The sequence below is a fragment of the Ranitomeya variabilis genome, chromosome 2 (genome assembly GCF_051348905.1).
Source record: "Ranitomeya variabilis isolate aRanVar5 chromosome 2, aRanVar5.hap1, whole genome shotgun sequence".
In the NCBI taxonomy this organism is placed as follows: Eukaryota; Metazoa; Chordata; class Amphibia; order Anura; family Dendrobatidae; genus Ranitomeya; species Ranitomeya variabilis.
The window spans coordinates 849,397,032-849,420,030 of NC_135233.1; the positions used below are offsets into that span (position 1 = coordinate 849,397,032).

A 22,999-nucleotide genomic window follows, 5' to 3' on the forward strand; every position below is an offset into this window, starting at 1 on the left:
GTGAGTATAATATAACTTGTTTTTCTTATCTTTCAGGTTACATCGGGGGCTTATTTACAGCATGCTGTAGATAAGCCCCTGATGCTGCTGGCCTTAGTTTATAGGCCATTTTTGGGACGACAGATTCCCTTTAAACTACACTGTTCATCTGTTCATGAGGACTCTATCAATTGTATCTGTGTGAGCAAGTGGATCCATCTTGTGCGTGAAGAAGCTGCAATACATGGTCGCCTTGAGTAACGGTTCCCCCCAGAGTTCCAAAGAATTCATGGGACCTGTCCCGCCCCTATCTGAACCTAGCAGCGTGCATGTAGCAATACTGTAATATTGAGTTATATTGTAAATAGCTTATCTCCTCTGGCAGCTATAACAGCTCCATCAGTATTTAACAATCATGTTGAAGGGAACGTAGATGGTTGTTGGAAGGAACACCTTTCTCCATTTCCAACCTCTTAAATTCTGCTGTCATGATTGGCTGTGTGGTACCTTAGAGGTTAAACGGCTGCGATCAGAGTTGAATTAGATGCTAATTGTATTACACAGCTGCCATCTTGTGGAGGGTATTCTGTGAATACCGAAAACACTGTTTATGTATGGTGGATATGGCAGGTGAAACCCTGGAGGAGTGGGCCTCAGGACACATCCAGCCCTGAATACACATAACCTACATCCCGTGTCCTAAGAGGTCCCTAGGTCAATATGTAAAGTATATTCTAAAGATGAAAATAACTCTTGATGATTAAAGAGTCAGTATTGCAGAACCCATAAACAAATGGCATTAGTTTAGGGTAGAAACCTGATGACAAGTTCCCTTTAACTCAGATATTCACTATACATTCGGCTGCATTTCTATACCACCATGGAGCAGTCATGCTTATATGTAACGTGAAAAGGGAATAATAAATAATACTGCTATATCATGGCAAAATATTACTGTCATACAGTAACTGAATAATACCAAAGGTGATTGAATACAAGAAATGCAGTTATTCAGTACTGATATATAGTGACTGAACTAAATCATTTAGATTAGAACTGTAGTGACCTACACCACAGTGACCATCTAACAATTACAGCCACATTGCCTTCATAAACCAGGTCAGTTGATAAGAGTGCCTGCTGAGGAGTGTTCCCCATTCACCACAGCTATCATCAGGGTGCTGCACAGGGTGCTTCTCGGCACACATATTGGGGCATATTTATCATGCTAAATGCACCAGAGCTCTGACAGAGTCCCGTTTTTTACTCTAGTCTTAATGAAGGGAGTGCTGGATTAAGTTTTGCCAAACTCATTGAGAAGAAAGCACCTCTTGAATGACTTTGGCACACCTTACAACTATCGTGCACCGTCTCCAGTGTGCTAGCCACCGGTGTACATTTATAATACATTTGTTGGGAGCGCTTAGCCACTACTCTTCCTGCCTAAGCTCCACTCACTCTTTTTCAAGAAGTTGCTTGAATTGGCTAAAAAACACTAAAAGTTCAAAAATTTTAAACAAATTTTGTGACATTTCATATAGTTTTACCCCAGAATTATGGCAAAAACTGCATGGTGTATCGGGCCCTAGGACTAAACAGTCCTAAAATTAGACAGATTTACCAAACACCATGACCCCTTTGATAAATCTATAAATCTGGTGTGCAGCGCCCCAGAGTCCTGGTCGTTGCAGTAATGTCGCTCTGCCACTAAGGGGAGTGATGTTACGTCTGATTGCACTAAAGGAGTTTCTCTGATCAGGTAACACTCACACTTCACACTCCGGCCACCAGGGGGGGTGGTTCTATCTAGTAGGCCACTCCTCACACTCTGGTAAAACTGGGGGTTGGACAGGAAGACAGAGAGAGAAGAACTGGGAAGAGCTAGTGAGAGGACCTGTCAGGGATGGGATCCTGGCAGACTCCCAAGAGCAGAACTAACCAGTGAACAACGGGAATACAGAAAAGAGGCATTAGGACCAGAAGGAGTCGTGCTGTTAGACCGAGGCAACATCCTTCTGAGGCGCAAACAGTCGGTGGCCGGAACGCCGAGCAAGTAAGAGACTCTAAGTACTACTGCAAACCACGGCCGGACAGCCAATTATAGGTTGGCTGTCTCACACAAATCACCTAAACAGACAACGGAGGCAGCTGTGGGAGAGGGGCGACTCGAGGGTCCCGGAAGAACTCCAGGCCTACCCCGTCATACGGGTGCGTCCTACCATATCATCTGGGGGACGGAGAGAACGAACATCAGAGACAGACAGACTCAGTTGTGAGGACTATCCCGGGAGCTCAGCAGGGAAGGACTACAACACACAGCGCTAGAAGGTAGACACTGATTCCCACCTGTAAAGAGAACTCCTGATGTGCCTTTGGACCGGCTGGTCTCTGACAGCCCTGTTGACAGCGCTCTGGACTGAGGATTCTTAAACCTTCAGTAAAGAGGTAAAGAGACTGCAACCTGGTGTCCTCGTTATTTTACTGCGTACGGCACTACACCGCATCACCATCCTTATCTATCATTCACTGTACGTCGCCTCCCCACCAGCAGGGTCACGGACCGGGCCTAGCCACCGTGACAACCCCAGAGCAGAGACTCAGAAGCCCGGTACCGGGTACCCCTCGGCCCTGCGGCGGTGGGGGCGCTGCAAAACTTGGCGTCACGAACAGGATCTACTTAAGCCTGAAGAATCAGGTCATGTGTGCCTTGGAACTGTGATTTATTGTGCTTGGACTGTGTATTGCCATTTACAGTCAAAATTCACCATTGCCACGCACGGAGGGAGGAGCCTTAGCTTCGTGGGCGGAACCGGCCAAAAGAAGCGCGGAACGGAAAGCGCGGTAAGGCGCCAATCCCGGAAGAGGAACTCGGACTTCCAGCAGGTTAGTGGGAGGAAGGGACAGCCATGTCTGAGTCGGGAGGAGAGGAGGTGGCGGCTGCAGCCGCGGACGCAGGGGCAGCTCCGGTCCCCGCAGTGGGCGAAGCCGCGGCCCTAATACCACCACTGGCGGCCCCGGAGCCCGCTCCCCCCATCAGCCAGGCTGACACCGCCGCTACCGCAAAGGCCATAATGCCCTTCTCTATGCCATACCTGCCCGGAGCGGCCTGGCTCCCGCGATACTCTGGGGAGTCACATACATTCACTGACTTTAAAGAAGGGCTCTGCAGCCTGCTCGAGTTCTATCCCCTGACCGAGCCTCAGAAGGTTCATATGATAATTGGCCAACTCTTTGGAGCAGCTCTGAGAGAAGTGAAGTCCTGGCCCGCCGCAGATAAGGGAACGGCACAGCAGATTTTTGCAAAGCTTAAAGCCACCTTCGATACCCATACAGCTACAGAAATTAAATTGACTTTCTATGGATGCAAACAGAGACCGCAGGATAGCTTACGGGACTATGCCCTTAATCTCCAGGAGGCGATGCGGGCCATTAAGCAGAGTGACCCCGACAGCATGCAGGATGAGGATAAACTCCTGAAGGAGCGATTCATTGAGGGGCTCCTGTGCAGTCACCAGCGGCGCCAATTGTACTTCTTGGCCATGCAAAATCCAGACTTGACTTTTGCGCAATTCAAGGATAAAGCTATCCAGGCATTGCAGGAGCGACAGCCTAGCCGTGCAGCACCTCTCAGGCGCCCCGCTCTCACATACCACCAGGAGGTGGCGTCGGATGTTCCAGTCGCCGCCGAGGCCGATGCCCAGAGCCTAGAAGACGATTCCCCTGCAGGACTCCGCCTCCAGATGCAGGAGCTGACCAAGAGCGTTGCTGCCCTGGCCCGGACGGTGCAGTCCCTACAGGAGGCCCCCAAGAAGAAGATCCAGCTGGCCTCCAGACCGGAGGATGTTCCTTGGATGCGACAGAGGAGGACTCCGCCAACCAGAGGCCGGGCCGACGATCGCTTCCATCAGGATGGACGACCCATCTGCCGCCGCTGTCATCAGGTGGGCCACCTTGCAAGGTACTGTCCTTTAAACGAGCAACCCCTGGGGCAAAGGGCCAACCCCCAGGAGTAGGACGGTCAGGCCCGCAGCATTGGAGAACCAAATACATTGGAGGACGACCAGTTCTCCCCGTAGTGGTTGATGGGATCCCCTTGAACGCTTTGCTGGACACCGGTTCTCAGGTGACGACTATACCTTACGTGCTTTATAAACGGTATTGGGAGGACACCGATATTACTCGTGGCCCTGACGATGATTTCACCATAATAGCCAGTAATGGTCAGCCGTTACCACAAGTGGGGTATAAGGAAGTCACCATCAAAGTGGGGCGGGTGGAATTGAAAGCCCAAGGGATTGTGATTGTTGATATTGATCGTCGAGAATGTAATCCCATGATGACTCTTGGTACTAATGTTATAGAAAATTGTCTTGCAGAAGTTATTGTTTTGTTGCAACAGGTGGCAGAAACTGCTGGTCACAGTGAGCAACGTGCCCTGCAGAAGGAAATCAGAGCTCTGATGCAGAGACAGCAGGTAGAGCTGACTGGTGGTGAGATTGGTCGTGTCACTGTGAGTGATTCAAACCCCATCGCAATACCCCCCAGGAGTGAAATGTTAATATGGTGTTGGGCAGCCATAGGCCTCAGGGGAAAGGACTACCAGGCCTTGGTAGAACCCGTATATTCAGACAATAGGCCTACTATTCTAACCGCCAGGGGGGTGGTTGACGTTCGCCAGGGGAGGGTGCCTGTACGTGTCCTCAATTGTGGGGAGGAAGAAGTTCACCTCACCAAGTATGCCACACTCGCCAAATTGTTCACTGTTAATAATAGTGTGATACAGACACCTGAACCCTTGGTCCCGTCAAACGTGGCAGGGGACAACGCTTCTGCAGAGCACTCGAAAGACTGGCGTCGGGAATTGCATGTGGGCACTGATTCTACCCCATTCCATCAAAAACAGGGGGCCTACAGGGTGGTACACGAGTACGAGCAGGTATTCAGCAAACACCCCTTAGATTTCGGGCAGGTGAAAGGGATCCAACATCATATCCCCACGGGAGATCACCGACCCATAAAAGAGAGATATCGTCCTGTACCCCCAGCTCATTACCAGTGTGCCAAAGACATGTTGTGGGAAATGAAGGACGCTGGGGTGGTGAGAGACAGCTGTAGCCCCTGGGCAGCTCCGTTAGTCCTTGTTAAAAAGAAAGATGGTACAATGAGGATGTGTGTTGATTACAGGCAGTTGAATCGCATTACACATAAGGACGCATACCCACTGCCCAGGATAGAGGAGTCTCTGGCTGCTTTAAAATCTGCTAACTATTTCTCTACCTTAGATCTCACCAGTGGGTACTGGCAGGTTCCTGTGGCGGAGGCGGACAAAGAGAAGACGGCCTTCACAACACCAATGGGTCTCTGCGAATTCAATTACATGCCCTTCGGATTGTGCAATGCTCCAGGGACGTTCCAGAGGATGATGGAGTGCTGCCTGGGACACATGAACTTTGAAACCGTGCTGCTGTATTTGGATGATGTTATTGTTTTCTCTAAGACCTACGAAGACCATCTGAAGCACCTGGCCGAGGTGTTTGAAGCTCTGTCCAACTTTGGCTTAAAGGTGAAACCGTCCAAGTGTCATCTGCTGAAACCTAAAGTGCAGTACCTGGGCCATGTGGTGAGCGCTGAAGGAGTGGCCCCAGACCCAGACAAGGTCACGGTGATCAAGGACTGGCCAAAGCCCAGTGACCTCCACGAAGTCCGGCAGTTCCTCGGGCTGGTCGGCTACTACCGGAGGTTCATCAAGGACTTCACCAAGAAGGCCGCACCCTTGCAAAACCTGTTGGTGGGACAACCAAAGAAGACTAAGGGGAGGAAAACCCCATTTGACTGGAATGAGGAGCTGGAGGGATCCTTTACTTGTTTGAAGTCGGCACTGACGGGTGAAGAGGTACTGGCCTACCCCAAATACGACCAACCGTTTGTGCTGTACACGGATGCCAGCAATGTGGGATTGGGAGCCGTGCTGTCCCAGGTCCAGAAAGGCAAAGAGAGGGTGATCGCTTACGCCAGCAGAAAACTCCGTCACACGGAAAGGAACCCTGACAATTACAGTTCCTTTAAGCTGGAATTCCTTGCCATCGTCTGGGCAGTGACAGAGAGGTTTAAACACTACCTGGCCTCCGCGAAATTCACCGTCTTCACGGGCAACAATCCGCTAACGCATCTGGACACTGCCAAACTCGGGGCCTTGGAACAGCGGTGGATGGCCCGGCTGTCCAACTATGATTTCACCATCAAGTACCGGGCAGGACACAAGAATGCTAATGCCGATGCCTTGTCCCGAATGCCCAATTTGCCAGAAACGGGAGAAGACCCGGAGGCACTTGAAGAGGTGGAGCTGCCTGCCTTCCATCGCCCCAAAGCCACTCAGAACTCTCATCATGTGAAGAACAGGCACAAGAACCAACCGGATGCCACGCTGAATCCCCTGCCCCATCACGGATGGGCGGAAACCCAGGATGGTGACCCCGCGGTCCGTCGGGTGAAAGAGCTCTTGACGCAGGCAGGGTTGCACCCTGGCCCAGATGATCCACAGGAGACCCAACAGCTGTGGAAGGGGAGAAGCAAATTGTTTATCCATGATGGCAAGTTGTGCCGGAGGAGCATCGACCCACGTACTCATGAATTGGTGTGGCAGATAGTGGTGCCAAGGCGAGATGCGCCCATGGTTCTGGGAGCCTACCACGATGGAGCCGGACACTTCGGATGGAGGAAGCTAGAGAGGCTACTCCGAGGGAGGTTCTATTGGATTGGCATGAAGAGAGCCATTGAGAAGTGGTGTCGGGAGTGTGGTCCATGTAGTCTACGCAGGAAGGACCGTGGTAGTCAACGGGCTCCCCTGCGGCCTATCATCACCAAACGGCCGCTCGAACTGGTCGCACTGGATCATGTGAAACTGACGCCTAGCCGGTCAGGCTATATCTACGCCCTTACCATCGTAGATCACTACTCCAGATTTTTGGTGGTCGTACCTGTTAAGGATCTAACGGCTAGGACTGCTGCCAAAGCCTTCCAGCAGTACTTTTGCCGGCCCCACGGCTACCCGGAGAAGGTACTGACCGATCAGGGACCAGCATTCGAAGCAGAAGTGTTCCAAGAGTTCTGCCAACTGTACGGGTGTAAGAAGATTAGAACCACCCCATACCATCCTCAAACCAATGGGATGTGCGAAAAGATGAACCAAGTGGTGATCGACTTATTGAAGACCTTACCCGTGGAGGAACGGAACATGTGGCCGACCAAGTTGCCTGACTTGGTGGATATGTACAACCACATCCCAGTAAATTCCACCAATTGCACTCCAGCGTACCTGATGCGAGGAAGGCCTAGCCAGTTACCTGTTGATCTGGACATGGGGGTCTTAGTCCCCGAAGATACCTCGTCGGATGCGGATTGGGATGCAGAAAGGCAGCGAAGGTACCGCCAAGTACAGGAGTGCGTGGAAAGAAGTCTTGCCCAGGCTAGGCAGAAACAAGAAAGGGACTACAACCAGCGTGCTCCTGCGATTCCCCTGTCCCCTGGTGAGCAAGTACTCAAGCGAAAGAGGAGACTACACAAGCTCGATGACCAATGGGAAGCGGAACCGTATACCATCCTGCCATCCGATTTCGACAACACGAAGGTCTGTCTTATCAGCAAGGACGGAGGGGAGACCTCGACAGCGATATCCAGGGATCACCTTAAGGTCTGCCCCGATAAGTTGAGAGAGAGGGACGCGGCCCCGGAAATCTCCCCACCGGTGGAAAAGGAGAAGATGATCCACACCGTCCTTGGAGACTTTCCCCAGTCCTGGACTCAGATAAATCACGCCATTGTGGTACCTGTTCTAACGTTCCCACAGCCGGACCCACCAGAAAAAATGGTAGTACCAGACCATCCGGTCCCGCAACCTCAACAAGCCCTACCTGAAGATGCTGTGCCGACCGCTGAACTGGCAGATCCTCCCTCTGCTATCGGTGAGCCTGTCGTACCCACTGTTGCTAGCAGCAGCCCTGAGAGCTCTAGCCTGCCAGTGCTACCCAGACTTACTAGAAGTGTAGCCAGAAGACAGTGCACTACACCAGCGGTAGCAAGTATAGCGGGCCCTGTTAGGTCAATAGCAACCCCTGCGCTGCGAAGGTCCACGCGCAGCACTCAGAATCGAACTCCCCTCCGCTACAAAACTTGGAGGTATTAATAAGGGCTGCTATTTAGTTGAAAATGTTTGGGTGCATATCTTTTGTTACAGGTTTTAAAATGGAGTAATGGACGGTGAATTGCTCAAAAACTTTCAAGAGGGGGACCCCTTTGTTTACCCGGGGTCCCCGCTGTTTCAACCACTGAACTGAGAGTCATAAACTGTGCATGACCTAACTTTTGCAACGTTCAAGAGTCCTCACCTCCCATAAAGGGAAGCACTGTTATGTTTAATTGTTTATGCTATTTCAAAATTTTGTGTGTTTTCTGTTAACATGTATTGTTGTTCTTGTTTTCCCAGTCCGGGAGTACTGGATTTAACCGGGGGGGAGTGCAGCGCCCCAGAGTCCTGGTCGTTGCAGTAATGTCGCTCTGCCACTAAGGGGAGTGATGTTACGTCTGATTGCACTAAAGGAGTTTCTCTGATCAGGTAACACTCACACTTCACACTCCGGCCACCAGGGGGGGTGGTTCTATCTAGTAGGCCACTCCTCACACTCTGGTAAAACTGGGGGTTGGACAGGAAGACAGAGAGAGAAGAACTGGGAAGAGCTAGTGAGAGGACCTGTCAGGGATGGGATCCTGGCAGACTCCCAAGAGCAGAACTAACCAGTGAACAACGGGAATACAGAAAAGAGGCATTAGGACCAGAAGGAGTCGTGCTGTTAGACCGAGGCAACATCCTTCTGAGGCGCAAACAGTCGGTGGCCGGAACGCCGAGCAGGTAAGAGACTCTAAGTACTACTGCAAACCACGGCCGGACAGCCAATTATAGGTTGGCTGTCTCACACAAATCACCTAAACAGACAACGGAGGCAGCTGTGGGAGAGGGGCGACTCTAGGGTCCCGGAAGAACTCCAGGCCTACCCCGTCATACGGGTGCGTCCTACCATATCATCTGGGGGACGGAGAGAACGAACATCAGAGACAGACAGACTCAGTTGTGAGGACTATCCCGGGAGCTCAGCAGGGAAGGACTACAACACACAGCGCTAGAAGGTAGACACTGATTCCCACCTGTAAAGAGAACTCCTGATGTGCCTTTGGACCGGCTGGTCTCTGACAGCCCTGTTGACAGCGCTCTGGACTGAGGATTCTTAAACCTTCAGTAAAGAGGTAAAGAGACTGCAACGTGGTGTCCTCGTTATTTTACCGCGTCCGGCACTACACCGCATCACCATCCTTATCTATCATTCACTGTACGTCGCCTCCCCACCAGCAGGGTCACGGACCGGGCCTAGCCACCGTGACAACCCCAGAGCAGAGACTCAGAAGCCCGGTACCGGGTACCCCTCGGCCCTGCGGCGGTGGGGGCGCTACAGGTGCGTTAACCACAATGTGTTATCAGATTTTATGCCATCGGAGAACAGCATTATGTTGGGGCAGAGACCCCGATTCCAGCAAAGTAGCACTTACTTGGATAGATGCTATAGTTTTGATAAAATCATTGTTTTGTCAGCCAGTTTTCTAAATGCTGAGCTCGGTATAACCCACCCACACCACTGATTGGCAGTTTTTTGTGTACTCTGTGTATAGGCAGAAACCTGCAATCGTGATTGTATAAAGCACTTATGAATATGGAGGACTAAATGGCAGCTGATTTACTAGACCTCCATTGATAATCTGCTGATAAAACAGTATTTTATTAAAACTACAACAATCAGCCCACTAAGTTACACATCTCTGGAATCAGGGCCAATTTTTATATCATGCTGTTATCTTATTAGGTGGAAAAACCCGATGACAGATTGCCTTTAGGATTATGCAGTGTAAATTTGCAGTTTGATAATTAGACATTTTTGAAAAATATGACCCATTGTCTGCAAGAGTGTCCCCATATACAGGTCCTATCAGAGTGCCCCTGTTTATAAAGTGAACCAGAAAATGCCCCCCAGTCTAGGAAGCACGGTGGCTCAGTAGTTAGAACTGCAGCCTTGCAGCGCTGGGGTCCTGGGTTCATATCCCACCAAGAACAACATCTGCAGGGAGTTTGTATGTTCTCCCCGTGTTTGTGTGGGTTTCCTCCAGGTACTCTGGTTTCCTGCCACACTCCAAAGATACAGGTAATCTATATTGTGAGCCCCAGTGGGGACAGTGCGGATAATGTATGCAAAGCGCTGTGGAAATAATGGCGCTATATAAGCGAGTAAAATAAATAAACATACAAGGAAACCTATAATGTGCTCTTCTCATTCCTACTCTCCTTTTCCTGCCTTACACTACCTATGAGGTACTAACCAGTCAGCAACCACCCAAATGTCCCTCCCTCATTTGAATCAGAGTTTGTCAATATCAGTCATCAATTGAATCTTTATTCTTGAGACGTAGAGTGAAATTACTAATAAATAATCATTGAAGATGTCAATCACTTAGTATTATTTTATTGACCTAATTAGACTGTCCTCATTGCTATAAGCCCTGGTAATACTTCATGTAAGTTGAGAAAATAAAGTATATTCCGTTGGAAATAGAGCCCACTGCTACATTAGCTTCAGTACGGTGATCATTAGTGAGATATAAAGCATATACTTAATGAATAGAGGCAGCTCCTTCACTTCTACTGACCATGAAAAGTAGCTTCAAAAGTTAATTCTGGGGTCAAAGCTTCTCAACTTCAATGTACAGTTCTCAGCACTTTGTACCACTTTATTCCTCCCTAGAGTTATTCACAAATCACTTCCCAGTACTAGTCTTTCATAAAATAGCACATAAACTCTAATCTACGCTGATGTGTTCTTGACATTCTAGGAGAATGATGATGTAGTGGAAGAACTCAAAGAAAAAGGACGACGGGTCATTTACAACCTAAAGTCACAGCTCAGAAGTAACAGGATCCTCACTGATGAGTCTTTCCTTTCAGACCAAGGTATGGGCAAAACTACGCTTTACAGTTATGTTTATGACATTACAGCATAATTACTTTCACAATGCAAAAACAATCTCTTATTAGGCAGAGTTCTCATCATACTCCCTTCATGACTCCACCTGTGGCTTCCATCTAAATCCCATTTTACCGTTTAGCTGGGCACAATAGTGAATGGGCTCTAGTTGACCTCCTTTCCCTTTTCGTAGTCAACTACTAACTGCACAATTATTTGACAATTTGGCTTTTTGATCATGAATTTTTATTATTGAACTACAGTATTCTTGGTGAATCCCAAAGGTTAATAAACCTGAAACCTGAATATTTAAGAAATTAAAATCAAGGATTTGTGATTTTAGACTACTATTAGTGTGCAAAATTATTATGCAACTTAATGAAAATTTAAAATTTCCCACCTCAGTTGTTTATTTTCATTTGTTAAAGTGAGAATAATAAGCACAAACTCAAAATGTACAAAAATACTATTCTGACATTTAAAAATTAAGTATCAGTAAATAATATTTATTTAACTCACTTATATAGCGCCATTAATTCCACAGCGCTTTACAGACATTATTGGCACTGTCCCTGATAGGGCTCACAATGTAAATTCCCGATCAGTATGTCTTTGGAGTGTGGGAGGAAATCGGAGAACCCGGAGGAAACCCACGCAAACACGGGGAGAACATAAAAACCTTGCAGATATTGTCCTTGGTGGGATTTGTTGAACCCAGGACCCCAGAGCTGCACGGCTGCAGTGCTAACCACTGCGCCACCGTGCCGCCCAAATAGCCATTCTTATTTTCAATAACGGTAATAAGCCTTCCATCCATGAAGTCTGTCAGTTTGTTAATCTGTTGACAGTCAACTTTTTGGACAGCACCAACTACAACTTCACAGACACTGTGGTCGGGAGTATTCATATCGCATGCTTGTGGTCACATGACTGCCATTCCTGGCGCCGACACCGGATAATACTCGCATCGTGCAGTGTGCACAAGGGTTCACAAGTCTTCAAGTTTATACAGCTTGGAGTTGGAAAATATGAGTAAAAATTATGATAGTCACTTGCCTAATAATTGTGCACCCGCTGTACAATATTTTGCCTGGCTAAAAATATGGACAACACGAAAAAGGAGGTCAACTGGAGTTGAAAATTTGCGGCTCTGTCGTGAGCATGGAGCCAAAAAAATAAGATTCAGTCAGAAAGATGAAGTCATGAAAGAGGACATACAAGTGATGTGATCCCTGGCCTTAGTGGTCCCATACCATTACTACATTAAGATATGTGAACTTATATCCATTTAACAGAATTGATACCTGTTCATTCTCAACTACAGAAGAGAGACGTCACAAGTGTAAATGGAGGCACCAAAGCAAATGCCCAAGGTACTGACTGTATTGGATGTATCTCTTTTGCCCTCCCAATACACAGGACACACTTAACAATATGTTCTCAGTATTGTCACAACAAGGGTTAGTTCTACGTGCAATTAAAACACATACCGCAATGAAACCCCACAAACTCCACTATAAGTCATTAGGGTCAGTTGGGTACAATATTATATGTAGTACAATAGATCCAGTACTGCATCATGCTCTCCATAATAAATGGAAAGCACAGAAGAGGCAGAACGAGAGCCTAAAATAAACGGGGATCCACTGTTGCTCTGTTCTGAACAGTGGAGACTGGCAGATTAGAAATCCAACATTGAAGAGGGTAGCTAGAAATGTTTGAGATGTTTATGAAATACAATTAAAAAGTACATTGTGGTACCATCTTAGCCAGAAAAATAGATTTCCGAAATAGTTTTTCACCCTTGAGTTTTATTCATCTCTTTAGCTTCCCCAAATTGTTATGAATAAGAACATTATTGTCTTGCTACATGAATAAAGGTAATAGTGTCTTGCTCCACACTTGGTCTACAGACAGATGATGGAATAGACAGTTGTGAATGTGAGTTGACAGGATTTTTATGGCAGGACTATTTTTAGTCTTGGGTTCCCTCTGAGCAGAGTGTAGATGGGCTGGTATTATCTGTTCTCTTTACTTCATCCCTAAATGCTGTACTATGCACAGGTTGTCAACATTTGTCAGAAGCCATCAATGAAGTTCAGTCCATTAAAGAGAAGTACAAATGGATCCTACAGATTCCCGAGAGAGACCTGTCAATGAAGTTTCAAGAGGTGAGAACTGTAGTAAATCATAAAGCAATCCAACAACCTGCCAGAGATTATATTCCTCAAAGGAAGTAGTAGCAGAGACTGTGGAGACCTGTGTGTCCTAACTAGTGCCGTCCCCCTCCCACCAATCCCGCAATGAAACACACACAGTCCTAGGTGGGTTGAACAGGTCGGTCACAGTTTATTAATTACATAAGCAGAAAAAGGCAATTACATTTCGTAACGGGCGGCTCACGCCGAGCTCCTGTCCATGATCGACAGGTGAATTGGTCCAACGAGCGGTTACGAACCTTTGCCCTCCTCCACTTCTTCTGCTGTGACTTAGTAAAGTTAACGATGGTTAGTTATATATACACTTTTTTTTTTACAATATAATTTACAAATTTACATCTTTCCGCCAGTTAGTATGGCCATTCACCCCCATTAACCACTATAAGGGAGGGAACGTGGTACAAAAGCTTCCAGGTGTCCGCTGGGGAAAAGAGGAAGGTACTGGCATGGACACCTGGATTTAGCCCCTGTAGGTGTGGCCGTAGGACCCTTCCCCTTTAGGGACCATTGGCCGGCTGGGGCATCCTAATTAGTGCATCATCAAGAGGACTGGTGCGAGGGGGAACTGGGCACTGACCGTATTTTATTGTTGTTTGCTATATGTGCTCCCCAGTCAGAGGCGCGCACCTTATATAGTATCACGCCTGCCAGACTGTGGAGACCTGTGTATCGTAACCAGTGGCTTCCCCCTCCCACCAATCCTGCAATGAAACACACACAGTCCTAGGTGGGTTGAACCGGTCGGTCACAGTTTAATTGCCAAATTTCCCAACCAGGGATATTGGCAAAGGTTATTTCAATAGGTTGAATGGCTTGTAATATGACAGTGAATGCCAAAAACGCAACAAAATCTTGACAAAAATTTCTGGCACAAAGTTAAGATATCATTGAATTGGTAACCTTTAACCAAATAAATATCCCACCAAATTATACAAAAATTACTGACTGTGGTGGAAAAATAATAAACTTAACTTTTAATGACATTATGAATAAATAATTAATTTAACCCCTTCATGACCTTGGGATTTTCCATTTTCCAGTGTTCGTTTTTCACTCCCCTCCTTCCCAGAGCCATAACTTTTTTATTTTTCCGTCAATTTGGCCATGTGAGGGCTTATTTTTTGTGGGACGAGTTGTACTTTTGAACGACATCATTGGTTTTATCATGTCGTGTACTAGAAAACGGGAAAAAAATTCCAAGTGCAGTGAAATTGCAAAAAAAGTGCAGTCCCACACTTGTTTTTTGTTTGGCTTTTTTGCTAGGTTCACTAAATGCTAAAACTGACCTGCCATTATGATTCTCCAGGTCAGTACGAGTTCATAGACACCTAACATGACTAGGTTCTTTTTCACCTAAGTGGTGAAAATAAATTCCAAACCTTGCAAAAAAAAAAGAAATTGCGCCATTTCTCCGATTCTCGTAGCGTCTCCACTTTTCGTGATCTGGGGTCAGGTGAGGGCTTATATTTTGCGTGCTGAGCTGGCGTTTTTAATTATAGAATTTTGGTGCAGATACGTTCTTTTGATCGCCCGTTATTGCATTTTAATGCAATGTCGCGGCGACCAAAAAAACGTAATTCTGGCGTTTCAAATTTTTTTTCTCGTTACGCCGTTTAGCGAACAGGTTAATGCTTTTTTTTATTGATAGATCGGGCGATTCTGAACGCGGCGATACCAAATATGTGTAGGTTTGATTTTTTTTTTATTGATTTATTTTGATTGGGGCGAAAGGGGGGTGATTTAAACTTTTATATTTTTTTTATTTTTTTCACATTTTTTTAACTTTTTTTTTAACTTTTTCCATGCTTCAATAGCCTCCATCGGAGGCTAGAAGCAGGCACAGCACGATCGGCTCTGCTACATAGCAGCGATCTGCTGTTCACTGCTATGTAGCAGAAAATCAGGTGTGCTGTGAGCGCCGACCACAGGGTGGCGCTCACAGCTGCCGGAGATCAGTAACCATAGAGGTCTCAAGGACCTCTATGGTTACCATTCTGAAGCATCGCCGACCCCCGATCATGTGACAGGGGTCGGCGATGACGTCATTTCCGGCCGCCCGGCCTGATGCGGTAGTTAAATGCCGCTGTCTGCGTTTGACAGCGGCATTTAACTAGTTAATAGTGGCGGGTGAATCGCGATTTCACCCGCCGCTATTGCGGGCACATGTCAGCTGTTCAAAACAGCTGACATGTCCCGGCTTTGATGTGGGCTCACTGCGGAGCCCTGCATCAAAGCAGGGGAGCTGACCTCGGACGTACTATCCCGTCCGAGGTCAGTAAGGGGTTAATCATCCACTGTGCTTGTACACAGTCTGTCTGGCAGACTCCTATAGAAGGGGGATCACAGAGAACACTAATCCAAATAATGAAAATATATATGACACTGTATTCATAGATTCATGGACACCCTCCAATATTAATCATCCTATATATGAAGCATGAGCATATCATTAACTCAAAACTGAAAATAAAGTCTGGCTCTCCTATTGAGTGGTTGTTTCTATCATTATGGTGGGGGAAATACAGTGTCTAAACCATTTTAATTACTGCATTAATGCCTAAAGATGATGTCAACACGGCACAGGCTCAAATCATTCGCTCAGCATGTGCTCTCATTGGAGAAAATGTAAACCTTTTACTGCGGGAACTATTATCACTATTTTTAATTCCACAAACCCTAAATTACAAAACATATACAATCATAATATTTCTCCATATTTTTCAAAAAGTAGTTACCTAGCACATTATGAAAATAAAACCAAGCAATGTGCAATTTTACATCAAAGAGTAATGTTTGTGATTTTTTTAAAAACAAATACATATATTCTTATGGTTAAAAGGTGAAAGTCTGACCCAAGCAAAACTTGTGCCACTAAACCTTCATGGTTTCATATAATTATAAAAGCGAAATATCTCCAATCCAGTATTTGTACTTGTCGTGGGCAGGGCCGGCGTCAGCACCCGGCGTACCCGGGCAACTGCCGGGGCCCTGAACAAATGGGGGGCCCACTGGTGGCCGGGAGCCCTGGCCACTTCCCCAGCAGCTTCGGCACTACTGAGCTCACCCGTCACTTAAACAAACATGGTCGCGCACAGTGCACTCTGCAGCTGTAGTAATGGTGCGGCCGGGCAGATACACAAGCAAAGTTAAAGGCACAGTGCCGGCCGACCGCATCATTTAGTAGCAGACACAGCTGCAGAGTGCACTGTGTGCGGCCATGTCTGACGGCCATCAAACAGCGCGCCCTCCATAGCCACATGCCAGAGCAGCCTGATGAGTGACAAGCCAGGGGGAGGTGAGTGAGGCTTGTGTCTGTCTTTGTATGTATGCATGTATGATGTGCATAGCTGTGTGTATATCAGTGTGTATGACTGTATATATTTATGTTTTTTTGTGTATTTGTAATCAAATATATGTATGTACATATCTGCGTATTGTGTGTGTGTGTGCATGTCTGCAAATTGTGTGTGTATATCTGCATATTTTACTGTATGTGTGTGCTGTGCATCTCTCAGTATTGTGCGTGTGTGCATGTCTGCGTACTGTGTGTGTGCATGTCTGCGTACTGTGTGTGTGCATGTCTGCGTACTGTGTGTGTGCATGTCTGCGTACTGTGTGTGTGTGCATGTCTGCGTACTGTATGTGTGTGCATGTCTGCGTACTGTATGTGTGTGCTGTGCATCTCTCCGTATTGTGCGTGTGTGCATGTCTGCGTACTGTGTGTGCATGTCTGCGTACTGTGTGTGTGCATGTCTGCGTACTATGTGTGTGTGCATGTCTGCGTACTGTATGTGTGTGCTGTGCATCTCTCCGTATTGTGCGTGTGTGCATGTCTGCGTACTGTGTGTGTGCATGTCTGCATACTATGTGTGTGTGCATGTCTGCGTACTGTATGTGTGTGCATGTCTGCGTACTGTATGTGTGTGCATGTCTGCGTACTGTATGTGTGTGCATGTCTGCGTACTGTATGTGTGTGCATGTCTACGTACTGTATGTGTGTGCATGTCTGCGTACTGTATGTGTGTGCATGTCTGCGTACTGTATGTGTGTGTATGTCTGCGTACTGTATGTGTGTGCATGTCTGCGTACTGTATGTGTGCATGTCTGCGTACTGTATGTGTGTGCATGTCTGCGTATTGTATGTTTGTGCATGTCTGCGTACTGTATGTATGTGTATGTTTACATATTGTATGTGTACATATCTGCGTATTGTGTGTGTGTGTGTGTGTGTGTGTGTGTGTGTGTGTGTGTGTGTGTGTGTGCATGTCCGCGTATTTTGTGTGTGCAGATCTGCCTATGTAAAGGATGAGGGGGAAGGCTAGGCCCTGTGTAGTATATCTATATTTCTCCTCCGTATCTGTGCATCATAAATCGTGGTATGTGGGCCCACTGAGACTCTTTTGCCCGGGGCCCACAAAAACCTGGAGCCGGCCCTGGTCGTGGGATCTAGTAATGTTCTGATTATGGCCAGGAAAGGATCAAATGTGTAAAGGATCATTTAGATGAGCTCATAATTGGAAATAAATATTTGGTAGGACACTTTTTTCACCTATTACATGACCTGTGTAATCATGCCAGTGATCAAGCAATAAATAAACAAAATGCTCGATCGCCATGTAACTGGATTGTTCATGCCAGCATTCAAATTATTAACATTGGCAGCATGTTATCCTGTATAAACAGTGGATGTGCTGCCGATAACGATGATATTCTATGCACACAGATCTGTTATATTGATGATATACAGTGGCATGTAAAACTTTTACATGCCACTGTAATTCTGGTTGGCTTATCTTCTAAACACCCCTATAAACATTAGATTAATGTCAGCCAAACTTGCCTATGTTAACAGGATCGCCCGACAGTCTAATATGAAAGATGCCCGCTGACTGTCCTTCACCAGATTATGCCAAGTGAAAAAAGGATCCAGCATGTCCGATTTCAGACTGTTGAACCTTTTTTCTATCTGGGAAATACTTTAGTTTGCAAAGAAAATGCAGTGAGACTACAAACAAGTGTATTGTCATTTTTTGTTTGATTGTTGAGCCTTTTACATAAGGTAAAGATCAGAAATGTACCATCGTACGAAATGTTCCTTTACAGGTAGTGATCTTTCTTCTCAGGCCCGGGGCAAGTGAAATGCGAGAAACTCACGCGAGTCTCTCGCCTCAAAAATCGGCACTCGGGACCGAGTGCCGGCGGCAGTGCCAGGTATTGAGGCGAGTTTCTCGCATTGCACTCGCAAGTGTGACCCTGGCCTCATTGTCACTCGCAGCTCCCTACTCCCACCTCTCTTAAGCTGGATTCACACATCCGTGTTTCACTGTCCAAGTACTGCTTGCAATGCAAGGACTGGTCATTAGTTTCCTGACAGTCTAATATATGCCTATGAGGCTGTTGGTAAACCCCTGGCTGGTCTGTGTGAATGCAGCCTTATGCATACACTCCAAACCAAGAAGTATCAGTGAAATCAGAGAGGTTGATATATTGCAATGCCAATAATTAATGTCTCCCCTCTCACAGATTCTGGTGGACCTGGGTTCGAAGAATGGGAAAGGTTTGTACAGAGCTCGTGTTCGCGTGTGTGTAGCTGGGAAGTCGTCATCATTCATCAGTCTTGTTGGTCTGGACAATAGTTCCCTCTATCGTAGCATGCCAGGACTCATTGCACTTTCAATGGACAGATTAAAAGTTTAAGAAGCTGGAATCATCATAAAATTACAGGGATGGAAGTGATCCCACATGATCAATACATGTGGTGCCGAAAAAACTTTGGTCCTATTCTCAAGGAACTTAAAGGGAAGACTTGTGTGTCCTCCCATCGTCCCATGCTAAAATATAATCAGCATAAGAGGCTACTAAGTACATGAACTACCCAAATGCCAACAAGAAAAGAAATGACTAGGATTTGCACTTAAAAGAACTTGGGGGTTTCTTATTTAATGTACCAAACATTATCAGGTTATTACAGCACGGACAGCTATATGCTCAGATGATGATTATAAAGACGCCGACAGGATCCATTACATACATTGCTACATGATGACAGAGAATACCACACCAAATTTATATTGTGTAATGTATGAAATGCTCTTCATTGACCAGTTTAGCTTTTTATTTTTTATCACTGCAGTGTGGAAGTGAATTTTACATTTTCATGCATGAAATGTAAGGGGGTAGTACACTCCTCGGTTGCTGTTTCCAGCACTTACCATGAATTGTCTACACAAGCTCCGAAAAGAAGGTGCTTTTTATGTAAACTGAAATGACAGACAGACTGCTTAAAAGTGTCAAGATGTCAATTTGTTTTTGTATTTCTGTGTTTTTATCTAAATTAAAAGAAGATTTTTTTTTTTCAAAGCTCACAATATCTGCATGAATTATGTTTGTCTGTAAAACTAGAAATTACTCGTATGGGATAAACAAGTCCTAATGATGTGCATTCCTTTTCTCACTTTTTCCTTCACTCATCTAACGCTATCAATAGCTGCACTTCACCCCTAAGTAAGGGCTCATTCAAGTGTCAGTTTTGCACATACGAGTTCACAGATTGCATACTGTACCTCCCGACTTTTGAAGAACAGAAAGAGGGACAAATTATGCTTGTGCAAATTTTGGTCACACCCCTAGCCAGACCTAAATCCAAGCATATTTACCATTTCTTTCCCCCATCAGGAAGAGATGTCAGAGGGGTGGTGGCAGTAAGGAACAGTCAGAAAACACCCAAGACTGGAGGGCATAGACCCAAATCCGGGACGGTCCACGATCTGGAATGGTTGGGTCTAGAGATGAGAGGACCATTTCATGGCAATCCGGTCCAAGTCAGAGGTACCTGGTGTCAGGATGGCAGGCTGTGAATCTCTTACCCCGGCACAGCTTTTGATCACCCAGAGCCGGCGTTGCGTCATCTGTGCGTCCTGCTCATCTCTAGTAGGGACCTATGGATTTATTTTCTGTTCCTTAATTCACAGTTGCAGCAGCCAGATCTTTGTCATCTTTATGTAAGCTTTACTTTACAATATCTGGCTTTTTTGTATCTACAACCCCTGGCAAAAATTATGGAATCACCGGCCTTTGAGGATGTTCATTCAGTTGTTTAATTTTGTAGAAAAAAAGTTGATCACAGACTTGGCACAAAACTAAAGTCATTTCAAATGGCACATTTCTGGCTTTAAGAAACACAAAAGAAACCAAGAACAAAAAATGTGGTAGTCAGTAATGGTTACTTTTTTAAGCAAGCATAGGGAAAAAATTATGGAATCACTTAATTCTTTCTGAGGAAAAAAATATGGAATCATGAAAAACAAACAAAAAAACACTCCAACACATCACTAGTACTTTGTTGCTCCACCTCTGGCTTTTATAACAGCTTGCAGTCTCTGAGGCATGGACTTAATGAGTGTCAAACAGTACTCTTCATGAATCTAGATCCAATTTTCTCTGATTGCTGTTGCCAGCCCAAATCAAAGGGAGGGACACAACATGCGCCTTACTAGTATAACGCATGCTGTGTAGGGGTTAAGCACAGAATCAAAGCTCTTCTGTAGTATTAAAAATGAGATTTCACATCTGCACCAAAAACGCATCAAATATGGGGGAAACACATAAAAGAAACACAGCAAACTGCAATCAGAAAAGACCTTTTTTGTGTAGTGTGGTGTGGACACCTGCAGAAAACATACAGGAAAAAAAGCAGTATTAAAAACACAGCAATTATGCTATGTGGAAACATGGTCTAAGTATTACATCTGTATTACTTTTTATGGGTTTGATAGAGAAAAAATATCAGTGATGCCATTTTATTAAGCCATTTACCTATCACCGCAAATAATCTGATCACTGTGTTGTGCAGGTCGTAATATTACAGGGACACAAATGTCTGTTATTTACTGATTTGTGATGTTTGTTATTTAAAAAAAGTGCATTAAAAATGAAATTATCGTAAGCATATTTTATTATTTTTTAATAATTTTATGGGAAGAAAAAAAACTATTTCTCCTTCTGGAAGACAAGAACATAGAAATACACTGTTATATACAATATATCTCTATGTATCAGTATCATCTGCCTGTTGATTTGGTGGCTGCAATACACATCAAGTGTACAAAATTCTACCAGTGACCTCACTGGAGCCTATTGGTTTAGCTGTTGTATGCAATGAAAGAGGTTAGAGTCCTGGAGAGACTCACAAAAAAATAAGAACATTACATTTTTGCAATTTTTTATTTTTATTTTTAGCAGTTTTAGAGGAACAAAGAAATCTGAGTTTTCTTCACCTCCAGAATACAGGGAAAAAGAAATACACTGTTATATACAGTGTATCTCTATGTAACTGTATAATCTGCTTCTGGGTTCACTGACTGCAATACAGCTCAAGATTACCAAATTCTCCTATCTTTATCATTGTGGGCTGTAGCTCATAGATAGAGCTGTTGCCTGCAAACATGAGATTATGAGAATACGGTCCTTTTTTTACGGCCGAGATATGCAGAAATGTTCCGAACAGTGATCCGTATGTCATACGTTTGCAATGCGAGGATGCAATTTTTTCTCAAAAAACTATCCGTATGGCATCCATATGGCGAGATTTTATCGCCGGCTTGCAAAATGGACATATAACGGATCCATGGCCTCAAGTATTCTTTAAAACATATATATATATATATAGTCTATATACTGTGTATATATATATATATATATATATATACATATATATGTCAGTGAGACACATAAATGTATATACAGTTACATCCATAAATAATTGGACAGAGACAACATTTTTCTAATTTTGGTTATAGACATTACCACAATGAATTTTAAACAAAACAATTCAGATGCAGTTGAAGTTCAGACTTTCAGCTTTCATTTGAGGGTATCCACATTAAAATTGGATGAAGGGTTTAGGAGTTTCAGCTCCTTAACATGTGCCACCCTGTTTTTAACCCCTTCATGACCCAGCCTATTTTTACCTTAATGACCTGGCCATTTATTGCAATTCTGACCAGTGTCCCTTTATGAGGTAATAACTCAGGAACACTTGAACGGATCGTAGCGATTCTGAGATTGTTTTTTCATGACATATTGGGCTTCATGTTAGTCATAAATTTAGGTCGATAATTTTTGCGTTTATTTGTGAAAAAAAAAGGAAATTTGGTGAAAATTTTGAAAACTTTTTCTAATTTTGAATTTTTATTCTGTTAAACCAGAGAGTTATGTGACACAAAATAGTTAATAAATAACATTACTCACATGTCTACTTTACATCAGCACAATTTTGGAAACAAAATTTTTTTTTGATAGGAAGTTATAAGGGTTAAAATTTGACCAGCGATTTCTCACTTTTACAGCAAAATTTACAAAACCATTTTTTTAAGGAACACCTCACATTTAAAGTTAGTTTGAGGGTCTATATGGCTGAAAATACCCAAAAGTGACACCATTCTAAAAACTGCACCCCTCAAGGTGCCCAAAACCACATTCAAGAAGTTTATTAACCCTTCAAGTGTTTCACAGCAGCGGAAGCAACATGTAAGGAAAAAATGAACATTTAACTTTTTAGTCACAAAAATGATTTTTAGCAACAATTTTTTTATTTTACCCAGGGTAAAAGGAGAAAATGGACACTGAAAGTTGTGGTCCAATTTGTTCTGAGTACGCCGATACCCCATATGTGGGGGGGAACCACTGTTTGGGTGCACGACAGGGCTCGGAAGGGAAGGAGCGCCATTTGACTTTTTGAAT

The 22,999-nt window shown here is 45.0% G+C and overlaps 1 protein-coding gene across 1 annotated transcript in view; it reads left to right on the plus strand.

The window, feature by feature from the left end:
* PRSS56 (serine protease 56) overlaps positions 1–21,164 on the plus strand; it is a 132,560-nt gene extending 111,396 nt beyond the window's left edge. Inside the window, exons 14-17 of the mRNA XM_077281719.1 lie at positions 10,909–11,026; positions 12,335–12,412; positions 13,104–13,210; positions 18,782–21,164. Coding sequence (XP_077137834.1) covers positions 10,909–11,026; positions 12,335–12,412; positions 13,104–13,210; positions 18,782–18,955 — 477 coding nt within the window. The 3' untranslated portion in view covers positions 18,956–21,164. The remainder of the gene's footprint in view (positions 1–10,908; positions 11,027–12,334; positions 12,413–13,103; positions 13,211–18,781) is intronic.
* The last annotated feature ends 1,835 nt before the right edge of the window (positions 21,165–22,999 follow it).